This window comes from Aspergillus mulundensis, assembly GCF_003369625.1.
Source record: "Aspergillus mulundensis strain DSM 5745 chromosome Unknown scaffold_0, whole genome shotgun sequence".
Classification (NCBI taxonomy): Eukaryota; Fungi; Ascomycota; class Eurotiomycetes; order Eurotiales; family Aspergillaceae; genus Aspergillus; species Aspergillus mulundensis.
In genome coordinates this window covers 4,166,900-4,181,604 of record NW_020797888.1, presented here as the reverse complement: position 1 = coordinate 4,181,604, position 14,705 = coordinate 4,166,900, and the positions used below count along the sequence as shown (strand labels likewise).

Here is a 14,705-nt window from a genome sequence, read left to right as displayed (position 1 = left end):
GGCCTTATAATTCGCCTCTGGCGCGGATGGCAAGGACAGTGCGCTTGCATGCCGCCCATTATTCATCGCTGATCAGTTGATTTCCCGCATCGTTACCCGACACTGGCCGCTCGGAATCATTCAGAACGTCATATAAACGTTGGATACCCCAGTTCCGAATTTATGGTTCTGCGCATTAAACGATTTCTATAGACGGCGACAGTCACATTTTGGCCCATTTTTAGAATTTCTCGGATCAACGCCTGGACATTGCATAGCGAAATGGCATCATATTCGCCCGTCAAGGAAGCAGGGCGCATATTTTCCTTCCTCTGCGATCAAGCGGAGCGTCTCAATTTACCCGAGGAAGTGGTCGCAGGACAGGATTCTGTCTCCTTCAATTCGACCCATGACAAGATCTACTTCCCAATTCCCTTCAAGGAGACCGAAACACTTGCTGCGCTGAAGGGTGTCGAGGGATCAGTGGCAGCTGCCATCGCTGACCTAAGATATGGACCGGCTGCGCAGAAGCGAAATGTGAAGATTAACTTGGAGCGCGCAACCGCATTCGGTTGCCAGGCCTACATGGCCAAGGTGGACGGATTGTCTAAATTGGATCCCGAGGTGAAGAAGAAGCTGAAGGGTATGGAGTTCCCCACTGGCGCGTTTAGATCGTGGCGCTGACTTTGTAGATACCGATCTGCTTGCGGCCCAGTCAAATGGATACCGACGGATGTCGGCAAATCTATACAGGACCAAGAACGAGGGCGAATTCTATCATATCCACGGCTCGCTCGAGGCCACGACGACGTTAAACATGATTGGGTTAGAAGGCCACCGTCCCGATCTGACGGACTATGAGGACGTCATCAAGGTCATTGAAAGCCATGTTCAAAAGTACTCTGTCGCAGAGTTGGAGGAGATGAACAAGGAGCGAAGGCAAGCCGGTGTCCCTGCGCTCAAGCATGAGGATTTCATCAAGACGCCTCACGTATGTTCTCGCAACCAAATACAAAGTACGCTACTAACCATTTCAGGGCGAATTGAACTTCCAACAGCCCCCATGGAAGGTTACCAGGCTTCCAGGTGACATTGCTCCAACACCATTTCCCGCCGCCGATGGCAGCAAGAAGATCCTTAAAGGCGTCAAAGTGCTGGAACTGTGCCGCATCATTGCCGGGCCCACCGTTTCCCGCATTCTCGCAGAATACGGCGCCGATGTCCTCAAGATCACAAGTCCCCAACTTTCTGATGTCCCGTTCTTCCAAGTCGACGGCAATATGGGCAAACATGCCGCCGACCTCGACCTGAAGACGCCGGAAGGTCGTGAGATTTTTGAGACTCTCCTCGCCGATGCGGATGTCCTCGTCGACGGATACCGGCCTGGTGCTCTGGATCGCCTTGGCTACGGCGCGTCAGCTCTCGCCGCACTTGCCGAGAAGCGCGGAAAGGGTATTGTCTATGTCAACGAGAACTGCTTTGGTTATGAAGGGGAATGGGCGGGTCGTCCTGGGTGGCAGCAGATAGCAGATTGCGTACGCTTCTCATAACCTTGCTACTATCTACCAATTCCGCAGTGACTGACTCGCCGACAGGTTACCGGCATCGCATGGGCGCAAGGCAAATTCATGAACCTCAACAACCCCGTCGTTCCGCCCTTTCCCATCTCTGACTACGGCACGGGCTGTATGGGCGCCATCGCCGCCCTAACGGGTCTTTACAATCGCGCCAAATACGGCGGGTCGTACCACGGTAAGGCCTCGCTGATGCACTACGATCTCCTTCTCTTTGCTGTCGGCCAGTACGATCAGGCTGTCCAGGATGCTCTGCGCGCAGAGCAACCGAAGGAGTTCTTTGCCCTGCGTCACTGCGATAGCGTCGACCGGATCTCATCAACGGTACTCAAGGGAATGAAGGAGCGATTCCCACACTTGTATCTACCTCCGGGAGTGGATGCTCAGGGTGAGGAGGTGTTGACGGAGAAGTGGTACTCGAAGGCTTACGGCGCGGACATTGAGGTCGTCACGCCGATCGCGCAGATTGATGGCGTGGATAACAGCTTTGAGAGGGCGAGTCGGCCAAACGGCGTTGATAGGCCTTCTTGGGAGGACTTCGCGGTGCAGGAGGAGGATAGACGGCTGGCGTAGAATTTTTTTGTTGCCGATGAGGCAGCACCCATGATGCAATGAGCCATATATAAGTACTATCATCATCTGGATGTAAGGCTGCAATAAAGCCCTTAAATCATGCCATCGACCAACCATCACTAGGCTGCGTAGAATCCAGGAGCGAAAGAACCAGTCAACCCTGCGTGAAGCGGTTGAGCAGGAATGCTGTTGTATCAGGAACCGACGAAGGATTGTGAACGTCAAATGATGAGGATATCGTGATCAATAGCTCAGTTACCAACAACCTTGCCCTAACAATGTCGAATCCCCACGATTGTGGAGAAGCATCGGCTCTTCCGAGTCTTTCGCCGACGCCAACTCGGCTTATCCCACATTTCTCCCCACGTTCAGACCAGCTCTGCTTGAAACTTACTCCGATGACATACATATAGTTCGAGGACCCCTCAATTGACCCCAATCCCAACTCGAACCTCTGTACAACTCCTCACAGCCGCACAATGTCCAAACTCGCATCGACCTTCTCGCGTACGCCCCCAACCCATCCAAACCAAGCAATAGATAACCACCAGCTAACCCCCCCAGGCCTCGTGCGCTTCCACCCCAAATCAAACCCCAGCTCGATCCTAATCGGCGAGCCCGTAAACCCCACCCTCGACGTCGGCCTCGCCGTGCTATCTGGCACCGACGTCCCGGTAACCCTGTTCTCCGGGTCCTCGATCCTGTCGCCCGGGTCGAAAACAGACAAGACCGAGAGCATCCTGCGCCTTCTCTCGCCCTTGTCAAAGCACGAAGTCGGCACAATCCGCTGCATCGGCCTGAACTACGTCTCGCACGCGCGCGAAATGAACCTCGATATCCCGACGGTGCCGACTCTCTTCCTGAAACCCCCTACCTCCCTGGGCGACCCGTACCCGACGGCCTCGACGATCCTGCCGAAAATCACGCAGGAAGATGGCACCGGCGACTATGAGTCGGAAATGGCTATTGTCATTGGCGCGGACGCGAAGGATGTGTCTGAAGCTGACGCGCTGGACTATGTGCTTGGCTACACGGCCGCCAACGATATCTCGAGCCGGACAAGCCAGATGAATCAGAGCCAGTGGTGCTTTAGCAAGGGGTTTGATGGGGCGTGTCCGTTGGGTCCTGTTGTCGTTAGCAAGGATGTGCTTGGGGAGGAGGGGGTGTCTGGGTTGCGGATCAGGGGGGTGAAGAATGGGGTTGTGATGCAGGATTGTCAGCTGACGGATCTGATTTTCTCGGTGCCGAAGCTCGTGAGCTTTTTGAGTCAGGGGACGACGTTGCCCGCGGGCACGGTGATTCTTACGGGGACGCCGCCGGGGGTTGGGGCGGCGAAGAGCCCGAAGGAGTTTTTGAAGGCTGGGGATGAGTTTCGGGTGGAGCTTTTGCCTGGGGTTGGGACGTTGGTGAATCGGATTGAGAATCAGGCGTAGATGGGATTTACGCGAAGCATTGAGTGGTTTTTTATATATGGCCTGGATATATAGAGGAACGAAAGATTCTGGTATTTGATAGAAGTGACGACACAATGTCATTATGAATCTATCTAGTTAGCAAGGTGAGGTGTGTCTATCTAGAGCCACCAATATCTGTCTTGTCTAACGCTTGCAAAACCAAGTTCAAGAAGGACGCTGAGACCCATCTAAGCCCAACACTCCGCAAGAACAGACATGAACTGTCCCTCTCTCAAAGCAGCATAGATAGTACCAATATGCGTGCCGATAGTCTTCTTGCCAGCGCCATCCTCACCATCAGAAACATAGGTCGGGTGATCCACGAGACCCTTGTGCATAGGCACCTTCAGCGTTCCGCGAACGTAGTTGTAGATTTTCGCCGAAGACGAGCAAAGCAACTTCCCGGTTGGCGGGTTAGCGAAGTATGCCTTTCGATTTGACGCGCAGTGGTGCTTGAGTATGTTGGTGACAGTGGATTGCCATTTGGCGACGAGATTGCCGTCGACGGAGGCGGATTTGCTGGTAAGGAGGGTGATGAGTGTGCCCATAGTTTGGGACACAGCGGTTGGGGCGCGCTGTTCTAGGTCAAGGGTAGCGGTGCGGTTCCAGTGGCGCATGATCTCACTCCATAACGCGTTGATGCCGGCATCTGTAAGGGTCTTGCCGAAAAGATCCGATGTGACCTTGACGGCTTCCGTACGCGCGGCTGCCTCGAAGGTCTTGTGGATCTCACGGAGATCAACGGCCTGGCAGAGAGCGTAGATGTGGCTAGCCACCATAAGGGAGAACACTTCTACCGCGTCTGCGGCATACCGCGCCCCGATTAGGGCCAGCGAGTTCACTGTTTGATTGCTCACGTCGGCTGTTTGTACGAAGTTGCTGACTGGGTTGTTCAGGTATCCGAGCTCGGACATATAAGAGGCCATGTTGATATCAACGCCCTTCAAGGCGAATGACAAGGAGGGATCATCGGCGCACAGATTCGGAGCGAGGCCCTTGCTGAGCATGGGGTTGATGAGTTCAGAGCACTGCCCAAAGAGCAGTTTACCGAGGGACTGAATGGCGCTGGTGGTCTTTTCCATGGCGGTCGTGATGGACATGGCCTGGAAATTTCCGCCGTGGTGGATCTCGTTGTTTGCGGCGTCGAAGAGCGGGTTGTCGGTTGTGGAGTTGAGCTCGACCGACACCTGCGAGAGGGCGAGGGCTATGTTCTCGACATGCGGGCCTATCCATTGAGAGGCGGTTCGCAGCGCATAGCGGTCCTGGGCGAGGTCATTGTCAGAGGCTGAATGGTCGTGGTCTGTGATCAGCTGAGAGTCGGACAGGAAACGGTAGATGTTTGCGGCAACTTCCTTCTGGCCTGGGTGGGGACGGACGTCTGCAATAAAGGGGTCGAAGTTACGCTTCGTGCCGAGAAGAGCTTCAGTGGACATCGCGGTTATGACCTGCGTGAGTAGGACAAGCTGGTTTGCTTCGAAGAGAACCAGACTTGCAGCACCGGTACTGAACGCTGTTCCATTGAGCAGCCCCAGCGCCTCCTTAGGACCGAACGTCAACGGCTCAAGTCCAAGCTCCTGGAGCGCCTTGTCCGCAGGCACAATCCCATTCCCTCTCTTCTCACCGCAGTGGACATAGATATCCGAGTTTCCTTCCAATGCACCCGCAATATATGACAACGGCGCCAAATCGCCCGAAGCAGAGATACTTCCACGGAGCGGCACAACAGGCGTGTAATCCTCGTTGATCATCGTCGCCAGATTGCGCACAATCTCAATACGAACAGCAGAGTGACCCCGAATAAGCGAGTTGCATCGCGCGACCATCGCGGCCTTGACGATTGGGATGGGGATAGAGTGTGACGGAAGGCTGCGGATTATGGATGAGCATTCTTTGCCCTTGTCTGACGGCAAAACAACCGCAGTGTTCTGGTGCTGGACGAGTGCTTTCTGGAGATCTTCATGCGCGTTTGTGCGCGTATCCGCGTTGCCTCCGAATCCTGAGTTGACGCCGTACACGACACGGCCTTCAGCCAGTCTTGTATCAAGTAGCGCAACACTGTCCTTCATGCGAGACAGGGCTTCGGGGTCATCCGTCACGGTGACTTGAGCGTCATACCTGTTGATCGGTTAGCATCGGGGTACTGGGTCGGGGGCTCGGCCTGGGGAATAACGTACTTTGAGATCGCGATAACATCGCTCAGTCGCAAAGAATGTCCGTCGAGCTGGATGGTCTGACCTTGTTTGGTGGAGGCTTCGAGTTCCTGAAACGACGACAAGACGGGTGCCGTGTACTCGGAGAGGTGGGCGGGCATCTTGGCGGCGTGGTTGTGTTCGTTGCAGAAAGAAGCTTCGCCCATGATGCTCTGCAGTTGCGTGGTGGAAAGGAAAAAAGGATGGTGAGAAATTCCAGCGAGAGGATGTCAGCTTGTTTATATACCCTGCTCCCTGGCCCCATTCAGTGCATTCAGCATTCACTGGAAACAAAGGCAGCCACTTCACTTGTTTGCACACAGTGAAGTCACTTTGTGGATCTGATGTATCAAATCTATCTTGCAGGGGTGAGTGAATCAGGAATCTCAATCAGTGAATCTGGTTTGAATGTGGCGGTCTGAGTGGCTGAGAGAGTGAAGATGGAGATCCAAGAACGGTGGAGCTGAGATCCATCACGATGTTTATCCTTCCCTGTCTCACGTCATTGTTACTTTGTTATCAACACAATCTCGCTTTAGGCTGTCAACAATTACTCCGTACATCGCACAGTGCCTTCTTTACAACTGACCATTAGGATGTGTGCGATCTCTTCATTAGGTAGCCAATATTAGGCGACAGTATAAGCGCAGGGAGCAAATCGGAGTATTTACATCATTATTCATGAAACTTAGATTAAGCCACTCAGGGGCAGCTATGAGTTCGGTCTCGTTTTATTCAGGCCCAAGCTCCCATCTGGATCGTCGATAGAGTTGATGATATCGTGGATGCTTGTTGGCCCGTTCGGGTCTGTCAGGTTGTGGAAAATGTTCGTCCCGTTGGGACGAATGACCCCCTCGACGGTGTTGAGCACCAATCCCGCAAGCGCAACTTCCGCAGTCAGCGTGAGCTGTTGCAAGGCCTCTGTGTAATACGGAACCAGTTCGCCGTCATAGGTCGCCGACCGACCAACCGCATCGAGCCGCAGGAATCCTCGGCTCAGGGCGTCCCCTTGCGTCTCGAGGATACCGTGGAGGTTGCTCACGAGGTAGTCGAGGTCGAGGATGCCCGTCACTGGAGACGAGTGGTTACCTGGGTAGAGTATGAGATCGTCAATGGTTGCGTTGCCCAGGGTGTAGTTTCCGGCTTTGAGGTCCAGTACGGTTGTTCCCTTCGATGGTTAGCTTATCCTCTGGCTTTGAGTAGGAGAACATACGATTTGCAAAGTCATGACCGACAGGTTAGGGAGGGTCGCTTTGGCTACCAGGTTGTAGTCGGTCTCGTTGAACACCAGTGATGGATCCTCAATAGAGAACCCCGGGAATTGGTTCAGGGCTGCATGCGTTAGCTTACATTATCCAAAGCCGTCCTTCCCAAGACGTACTATTCTGATGAATATTCTTATCCAACTTGACATGGCTCTTCAGTTTACCAAGGTACGCATTTGTTTCACCCTTCACCGGCAATGGCGCGTGCGGCGTAAAGACGACTTTGTGGACATAGTCTGTCCACAGCTTTACATCAACCGGCGTGTGCACACTTTCAACCCCGAGGGTTGTGTTTCCGTCAATGACGGTACCAGCAAGTTCGGAACTGAAGATCGTGTTGTTTCCTTCCACATCCTGGTTATAGATGCTCAGAAGAAACGGGTCGATTCGCACTGGCAGCGAGATTGGGAGATCAAGAGCAGCCTCCAGCGTGAGCAAAATCGAGTCAGGCCGGGGCTCAAGGATTGTCGCATTCACGAGAAGGAGCGTCCCGTTGTCGAGAACCAACTGTGCGATGGCAGGAATGACGACGAGGAAGCTGGGCAGAGTTGGTTAGCTATCATCCGATATAGCAAAAGGGGGGTGGGCCGTACAAAATCGGCAAGAAGATGGCAAGGAAAATGACGCTCCAAAAGACATAGCAGCACCAGAACCGCGCGAAATGCCGCTTCACTCGCCGCGTCTTCTTCTGCTTCAGCTTCGGCTCGACGAGAGACACATCGCCTGGTGTCTTCTCGATGCTCTCGATATCGGCGTCGCTGCCAGCGAGCGGGCCCCTGAGGGAGCCGAGAGTGTGCTTGGAGGCTGCCTTGGCAGGCTTTTCAACTGGGGAGCCGGCGGACGACATGAAGGGACATCTCCTTGCTACCACGCTGTTGAAGAATCTGTTAAGAAGATAAAACCCCGGGACTCCTCGACCTGGACCTCGCCCCTCGGCGCCTCGCCCTCGTGCCCTCGACGATCATGAATGCGGGGAGACGTCGACCTAAAATTTTGAGAAATCGAATCACCCGCAAGGCGAGTGGGCAGCAGGGCACGAAGCCTCGGGCCAGGACCCCGTTTGATGGCGCTATTCAGAGATCGTCCTGTCGATCGCAATGGGAGCACTCGCGGGCCAACCATGGTCCGTTCACATGCGGAGCTCCAACCCCTGCTAAGCTGCTAGGGCGGATTCTGAGCCCCTTTTTCCTCGGCTATCGAGTGCTTGAACCGGAAGCATGGCATCATATCAAAGAAGCTTTGCCGCCTTGCGCGAGAGAAAGTGCGGGGAGTTTCGAGATAGAAGAAAATCCCCGGATTCTTGTCCTTTTGTCGGAGTTCTCACCCTAGATCCACTGGCGCTGTACTCGGGCAGCATACCGCTCTCGGATATAGTTCGCTGATCGCGTGTGATGGTTTGCAGTGCTACCAGGGTAGTTCGGCACTTGTTCTGTACCTAGGTAAGTGGCGTCGTTGGCGTCTTCCATGGTGTACTGTGGGCTTGGAGCTGAAGCTTGCTAACATCACCCCAGGACCCCAAGACAAACCGGCCACCAGGTTACAACCGTAGGATCATCTACCTAAACATTGACATCGCAACCAGCAGAATGTCCCTCGACGAAAAAGCGAACGCGGAGAAAATCTCCCCAGTCTCCTCAAACTCGAGCTCAGAGCAAGCACAATCAACCGCATACAACGCGAACACCAACACCCCCAGCCTATCCGCCCTCGACAATCTCCAAGTCCTCCCCAAAATCCTCCAAGAGGGCGTCCTCTTCGTCGCATCAGGGCCTGCTCTCCTCCTCCAAGCCGCGCATCCAGGCTTCTCTACCACCGCCAACACCAGCACAAACCTCACCACCGAGCTCACGACATCCCTCCACGCAACCCTAAGCTACATCGCCTGCCTGGTCTTCGGCACAGCGGAAGAAAAAGAAGCTCTATTAGGCCGGTTGCGGCTAGGACAGCCTCCACTGCAATCAAGCCCAAGCTCAACCCCATCTTCACGACCTCCCGCATCACAACTCTGGCTGCTTGCGACCCTCTACGCAACAGCAACAGACTTCTACCAGCGCATCTACGGGTCCTTCGACTACCGCACCGCCGAGGCAGCGTACGACGAGTTCGGTGTAGTCCTGCGGCACCTCTCGCCAACCATCCTCCCATCCGATCAAGCTTTGTGGCCGTCCACCCGCGCTGAGTTCTGGAAATACTGGGACGCCGAGCTCCCGAAGCTTGCTGTTTCTGCGGCGGCGCATGATGTCGCGACGGAGCTGGCGCGGTGGGATTTACCGCGTGGGGTGGGATTGACCAGGCCTGTGTTGAGGGCGATCACGATCGAGATGCTCCCTGAGAATATTCGGGAAGGGTATGGGCTCAAGAGCACGTTTGGGACCAGACGGCTGTATGCGACGGCCATGGGGCTTTTGAAGCCGGTTTATCCTTGTATTCCGAGGGGGTGGAGGGCGTCTCCTGTTAAGTATTATTTGGAGGAGTTGAGGAGGGGAATTAGCTCGTGATTATACTGCAATGGGTGGATTGAGTTTGATACACCATATTGTTTCGCTTGGTCTAGTTTATATAAGCTCTAATATGATGTGATGACTTACTGTGGTAGGTGGCAACACGCCTCGACCTCGTATCTGTCTGTAGGGACAAAGGTAGGGACACCTCAAGGGTTAATACATCCCCGGCTGGAAATGGTGTCCTAGCACCTTGATCGTACCTCGAGATTGCACGTTATTGTAATATAGCCAGTAAGCTTCTCCGAATGAACGACGGGTTTCCAGGGCCAATACCATCGCCCGCTGTTAGGTCAAGAGACCCGGACAGGGTCCGTGCAAAGGGTGACTCCGGAGGTACTGACAGGTATGTCAAGATCTGCCAGGTGAGTTTGATAGCTCTTGCGTTGCGCACAGATGTCGCAACAAGCCATTTTAATCTAGCGGTGTAGCGGAGAATAATTGCAGGGCATCGTGACAGCGAGCGCTATGCAGAAAGCAAACCCTAAGGACTTAGTTAGGGGAGAATCAAGTGACCCTTGTTAAGGATTATCAACTGCCAAGCGCAATTAAGTGAAACTTCGGTCCCGATCACGAAGACGTCCGTCTGCGGATCAGACCAGTTGTACCTCGGAATAAGGAGCAGGCTCGGACGCTCAATAGTCACGTTGGTGGTGTCGTTCGGAGCCCGCACACAACACGAATACGACCTCTCGAATCTCATGGTCTCAGAAGAGGCCAGAGAAGACAAGCGGAAGCCTGGTATCTTTCCAATAGAAACGCCAGAGCTCCAAAGTTTCGACCTGTTTGAAAAGCATGCCCTTCCCATTCAAATGGCTGCACGTGGCGTATCCGACCGGGGCTCGAAACGTCGGGGCCACAGACGATGACGATCGGGGATGGCATCGATAATGGCACACCTTCTCGAGACTGACAAGGACGCTCTGATTTAGCGCGAATATCGAGGCCTGATGCAAGATAAGTACATGCGGAAGAAGACGATCACGTCTCAAGTGCTGAAGTGCAACCACTCCCGTGGACCTGCGAGGCTTCGTATCCGTGGTGCGTGCGCTCTTTGTTTCGGACGAGAGCGATGTCCAGTCTTTTCCCCGTCACTGCATCCCAGCTGAATTTCTAAGCAAGAAGCCCAAGCAACCAATCACCAGCACTGCAACACGATGGAAGCCGATCGTAAGTTCCAAGTCTTATCTGACAAGCTCAGCGCGAGCCAGGAAGCCAGCAGGGTTTAAATATCGATGATGAAAGTGAGTCACGCCAAGCAACTGCACCTGTCAGCATTTGGCGTACGCTGCTTAACTCCGGCCCCACAAGTTTGGTTAAAACCGGGGCCTCAGTCGAGACCACCTCTGGTCTGCGTTCTTTGCCTTTGCGAATTGCTTCAACTAACTGCTGACCGTCAGCTCAAACTAACGATACCACGACGATTATGGATTCAGCGCAAGACATGGCAAACTTGGCTCTCGTCCAATGGCCTGAAGGGCGCAAGCAACCATCTGCCGAGGCGGAAGACGAGTGGGCTGGACTGGGAGACCCCAAGGAGCGGCGCAAGAGACAGAACCGAATCAACCAGCGCGCTTTCCGTGAGTTTCTTGCCCCTGGACTTCCTTCAAGTGGCCGAGTCCTAACAGATGCCATGCGCCAGGGCAACGAAGACGCGCGCAGCAGAAAAAAGCCACCATCCAAGACCAAATCGAAGAAATGATCGCAAGGGGCGAAGTCACACTACTCCCGCGGACATCGTCATCATCATCAACATCACCACAATCCTCCTCATCCACACACTACTCCCCTCCCTCAAACTCCGCCACAACCTCCACCTCCTCGCCCGACACAACCAACACCAACCCGCTAGTCTACACCTGGGAACGCCGCATGTGCTTCCTCGGCGACGAAATCGACAAACTCCTCGAGCGCTTCAGCCGCAACGCAGTGGAAAGCTACGCCCTCGGCTCCCCGTCCTCCGACCACCTCCTAACCCTCTGCAAAGTCAACGTCTTCCGCGCCTTCATGACAAACATGGCCACGCTGGGCATGAGCGCGGGCCCCGAATGGATGGAGGACGAAGCCATCTCGCCCTTCTCCACCTCATCACCAGGATACCTGCCCGAAGACCGAATCCCGACTAGCCTGCGCCCTACGAAACTGCAAACAAGCACAATCCACCACCCCTGGCTGGACTTCTTCCCCTTTCCACGGATTAGAGATAATCTGATTATGGCAGGGGACTTCGACGATCATCCGCTTTGTCTGGATATCATGGGGTTTTGGAATGTCACGGATGAGGCGTGCGGGTTGCTGGTTTGGGGGGAGGCGCATGATCCGAGGAATTGGGAGGTTTCGGAGAACTTTCTCAGGCGCTGGCCGTGGGTTGTTGCTGGGTGTCCGGAGTTGTTGGAGTCGACGAATCGGTGGCGGAGTTCCAGGGGGGAGAAGATGATATTTAGGTATTTATGATACATGATATAATGAAGAAATAATAAATCACACAAAAACATTTTATACGACTATCCGCGTCTAGTGGCCATTGCTTGGGAGACTCATGCTCCAGATGGGGAGATCTAAGTATGGGCTCCAGGGGAGGGCAACAGAGGTGAGAGAGGCTATGTTGTGTTTATTCGGAGGATTTCGACATCCATGTTCGTAAGGGCTCTAGCGTTGAAACGATTCTGATAGCAGAAACATAACCGTCTATTCGTCTAAACTAGCCAAACAAGGTAGAGTGCCACCCAGCCGATGGATATTCCCAATCATAACCAACCCAAATGAACGCCGAAACACCCAATAAGAAACGGGAGACAAACACGTACACTCATAAGATCACAGCAACTGCAACAACTCCAGATCCTTCGCCACAGCCGGGCTGTAAACCGCACAGTGCTCCATAAACCCCAACATCTCCTGGTTCCAGCGTTCCCAGCCTGTAGGCAATGTACTTCTTACCCGAGGATCGGGAGAGTTCGCAATACAGTAGAAGAGAAGGACCTGGCCGAAAAACTGCGAGCAGAAGGCAAACTTGATTGGGATACAGCTCTTCATGTCGCGGAAGATGCCGTGCACAACCGGCCAGTTCATGGCGTTCTGCAGGCCTCGTCGGATCTGTTCGAGGTCGTCTTCTGTGAGGAGAGAAGGGATCCGGAGGGCTTTGTAGAGGTATGGACGGCCGATGTGGAACTTGGCGATCATGTACCGGCCTCGAAGCATAGCTTCGGAGACTGCGACGGCGGGAGTTAGAGGACGGGCACTGGTAGATGTTGAAAGAGGGTGCGGGGATATCGGGTTAGGCGAGGCGGCGGCGGTTTGCGGGGAGGCTGTGCTTATTGCTGTGGCTGCTGGTGTTGCTGCTGTTGGAGGGGTATCTGAGAACTGAAGAGCAGAGGGGAGGTTGATGCGCCATTGCTCGAGTTGGTGCAGGAGTTCGGCGTTGACGGCGGGTTTGGGGAATGTGCCGGAATCGGAGTAGAAGTAGAGAGAGTGCCGTATGCGAGTGAGGATGATGCGGTGGGCGACCTGCGCGAGGAAGTGGTATTGGAAGAATGAGTCGTCGATGTCGTCGGACGCGAAAGATCGCGCGGGCACGAAGCCGAGAGTTTCGAAGCCGATGAATTTCGGGATAGGGACGACTTCTTCAAATCGGGATAGGCCACTGGGAGGGAGATGGAGCTCTTGCACGAGGATGGTTTCGTTCATGAGGCAGTTCCAGAATACGCGAGATTTCATGTCGCCTTCCCACTCGTCGAAATTCACGTCGTGGCTAGGCCGTTAGCGTTTAAAGAAGAGAATTGAGGGATAGACAACTCACTTGGTCAATATTGAGAGACAGCCGGTAGCAGCGCGGTGGATCATAGCCCATGAGTCCATCGGGCGCATAATCTGCTGATAATAGACCCTTCATGCGGTTAGCCGGTATCGGTGACAGGATAAATCAACCACATACGAGGATAGTAAATAAAATTGACAACTTTGAATGTCATTGTCGCACATCAGGAACCCTATGCGCCGCCGTGCCTCGTTGAAGAAACGTAGTCCGGGCGGTTCCTCCTGCACTACTCCCAGCCAGTCCGGTGGCTCAAAGTGGCTTCCTCTCGTGCCGGGCAGAGGATAATCGCCCTCGTGATGAGCATGAACTGCCAGACAGCCCAGGGCCATGATCACGAGAACCAGGCAGCTCTCCATAGTGTACCCGAATCCGCTTTCAATCGCCGCACCCAGGGTAAAGGCAAAGTAGAAGTTCTTGTCCATAATCGGCGTAAACGGGCTGATGGTTGCAAAGAACGCGGTCGACAGTCCCTTGATCATGGCCAGCGGTAGGGTTTCTAACCACTCGTCTCCCGCTTGCGGAGGAAACGGATAAATGTACATCGGCAGAGGGGGCCTGTTCATCTCAGAATCGATGACATAGTTCTTTCCCAGCTTTTCATGGGCCTCCAGCAGACGCTCTGGAAGGATCTCTCGAGCTCCTGGCCATAAGACCACACCATGCTGGCTAAAAGAGATCGAAACGAGTCCATTCGCATTGACCGCATTCGGACGCTCGTCAAATTCGAATACTTCGGACTCTCCCGATGGAATAAGAGTTCGCGGCGTCCCTATGGAAGCGTGTCTGTCATGTCTAAAGACTGCAGAAGCACGACCAGGGGTGTTCATATCAGACGGCCCATCTAGAGGCCGAGGCATTTGTGCCTGTAGAGACTGGATCTCATTGCGCACGTTGATGGGAACATTCTCCAGTTTAGTTTCCAAACGGTGGAGGGTGCTCATGATCAAAGTGAGAGAATGGTCGCGCCTGGATACGTCAACACCATTCATATGATACGCTAAATGCAAACATACTTGGAAGTCTTGCGCTCATTGTAGACACATTCCAGACCTAGCGACTTGCACAAGCCACACTTGGGCCGTGACTCGTCGCATCTTGTCTTTTTGAGTCTGCATGTTTCACAGGCCTGTACTCGGTTTAGACTAGTTAAGCTGATAATGGGCCTCTTACCACTGTAGCGATAAAGTTCCGAGGCTTTTTAGAGCCCGTAGAGGACTGTTGTTCTGGGGTCGGGGAGAGCAGGTCGTTGATGGGCAGCAGGCCGTTATGGGTGAGATGCTCCGATGGCGGAGAGCCACCGCGAGCTGGAGACTCGTCGCGAGGGCGCTTGCTCATGGTGCATGGCTAAGCGTC

General features: G+C 54.0%; 7 protein-coding genes across 7 annotated transcripts; 4 read left to right on the top strand and 3 right to left on the bottom strand.

The window, feature by feature from the left end:
• Positions 1 to 261: 261 nt before the first annotated feature.
• On the top strand, positions 262 to 2,126 carry DSM5745_01113 (CAIB/BAIF family enzyme; the record flags this gene model as incomplete). Its single annotated transcript, XM_026743129.1, has 4 exons — positions 262 to 622; positions 672 to 970; positions 1,017 to 1,514; positions 1,575 to 2,126. 4 exons carry the CDS (start codon positions 262 to 264, stop codon positions 2,124 to 2,126), a joined length of 1,710 nt encoding a protein of 569 aa, XP_026608974.1.
• A 479-nt stretch (positions 2,127 to 2,605) lies between these two features.
• DSM5745_01112 (fumarylacetoacetate hydrolase family protein) lies at positions 2,606 to 3,559 on the top strand (the record flags this gene model as incomplete). Its single annotated transcript, XM_026743128.1, has 2 exons — positions 2,606 to 2,633; positions 2,691 to 3,559. 2 exons carry the CDS (start codon positions 2,606 to 2,608, stop codon positions 3,557 to 3,559), a joined length of 897 nt encoding a protein of 298 aa, XP_026608973.1.
• A 209-nt stretch (positions 3,560 to 3,768) lies between these two features.
• On the bottom strand, positions 3,769 to 5,936 carry DSM5745_01111 (aromatic amino acid ammonia-lyase; the record flags this gene model as incomplete). The annotated part of the gene is made up of 2 exons (XM_026743127.1): positions 3,769 to 5,695; positions 5,755 to 5,936. 2 exons carry the CDS (start codon positions 5,934 to 5,936, stop codon positions 3,769 to 3,771), a joined length of 2,109 nt encoding a protein of 702 aa, XP_026608972.1.
• A 545-nt stretch (positions 5,937 to 6,481) lies between these two features.
• On the bottom strand, positions 6,482 to 7,881 carry DSM5745_01110 (DUF3712 domain-containing protein; the record flags this gene model as incomplete). Its single annotated transcript, XM_026743126.1, has 4 exons — positions 6,482 to 6,937; positions 6,983 to 7,101; positions 7,151 to 7,572; positions 7,628 to 7,881. 4 exons carry the CDS (start codon positions 7,879 to 7,881, stop codon positions 6,482 to 6,484), a joined length of 1,251 nt encoding a protein of 416 aa, XP_026608971.1.
• Positions 7,882 to 8,620: 739 nt separating this feature from the next.
• DSM5745_01109 (oxygenase MpaB family protein) lies at positions 8,621 to 9,532 on the top strand (the record flags this gene model as incomplete). Its single annotated transcript, XM_026743125.1, has 1 exon — positions 8,621 to 9,532. The coding sequence occupies one exon, from the start codon at positions 8,621 to 8,623 to the stop codon at positions 9,530 to 9,532; it is 912 nt and encodes a 303-aa protein (XP_026608970.1).
• Positions 9,533 to 10,692: 1,160 nt separating this feature from the next.
• On the top strand, positions 10,693 to 11,989 carry DSM5745_01108 (DUF3425 domain-containing protein; the record flags this gene model as incomplete). Its single annotated transcript, XM_026743124.1, has 4 exons — positions 10,693 to 10,705; positions 10,747 to 10,884; positions 10,936 to 11,115; positions 11,178 to 11,989. 4 exons carry the CDS (start codon positions 10,693 to 10,695, stop codon positions 11,987 to 11,989), a joined length of 1,143 nt encoding a protein of 380 aa, XP_026608969.1.
• A 363-nt stretch (positions 11,990 to 12,352) lies between these two features.
• Positions 12,353 to 14,687, bottom strand: DSM5745_01107 (putative C6 finger domain protein; the record flags this gene model as incomplete). The annotated part of the gene is made up of 5 exons (XM_026743123.1): positions 12,353 to 13,286; positions 13,335 to 13,421; positions 13,470 to 14,318; positions 14,366 to 14,478; positions 14,523 to 14,687. The coding sequence occupies 5 exons, from the start codon at positions 14,685 to 14,687 to the stop codon at positions 12,353 to 12,355; spliced, it is 2,148 nt and encodes a 715-aa protein (XP_026608968.1).
• Between the last annotated feature and the right edge of the window lie 18 nt (positions 14,688 to 14,705).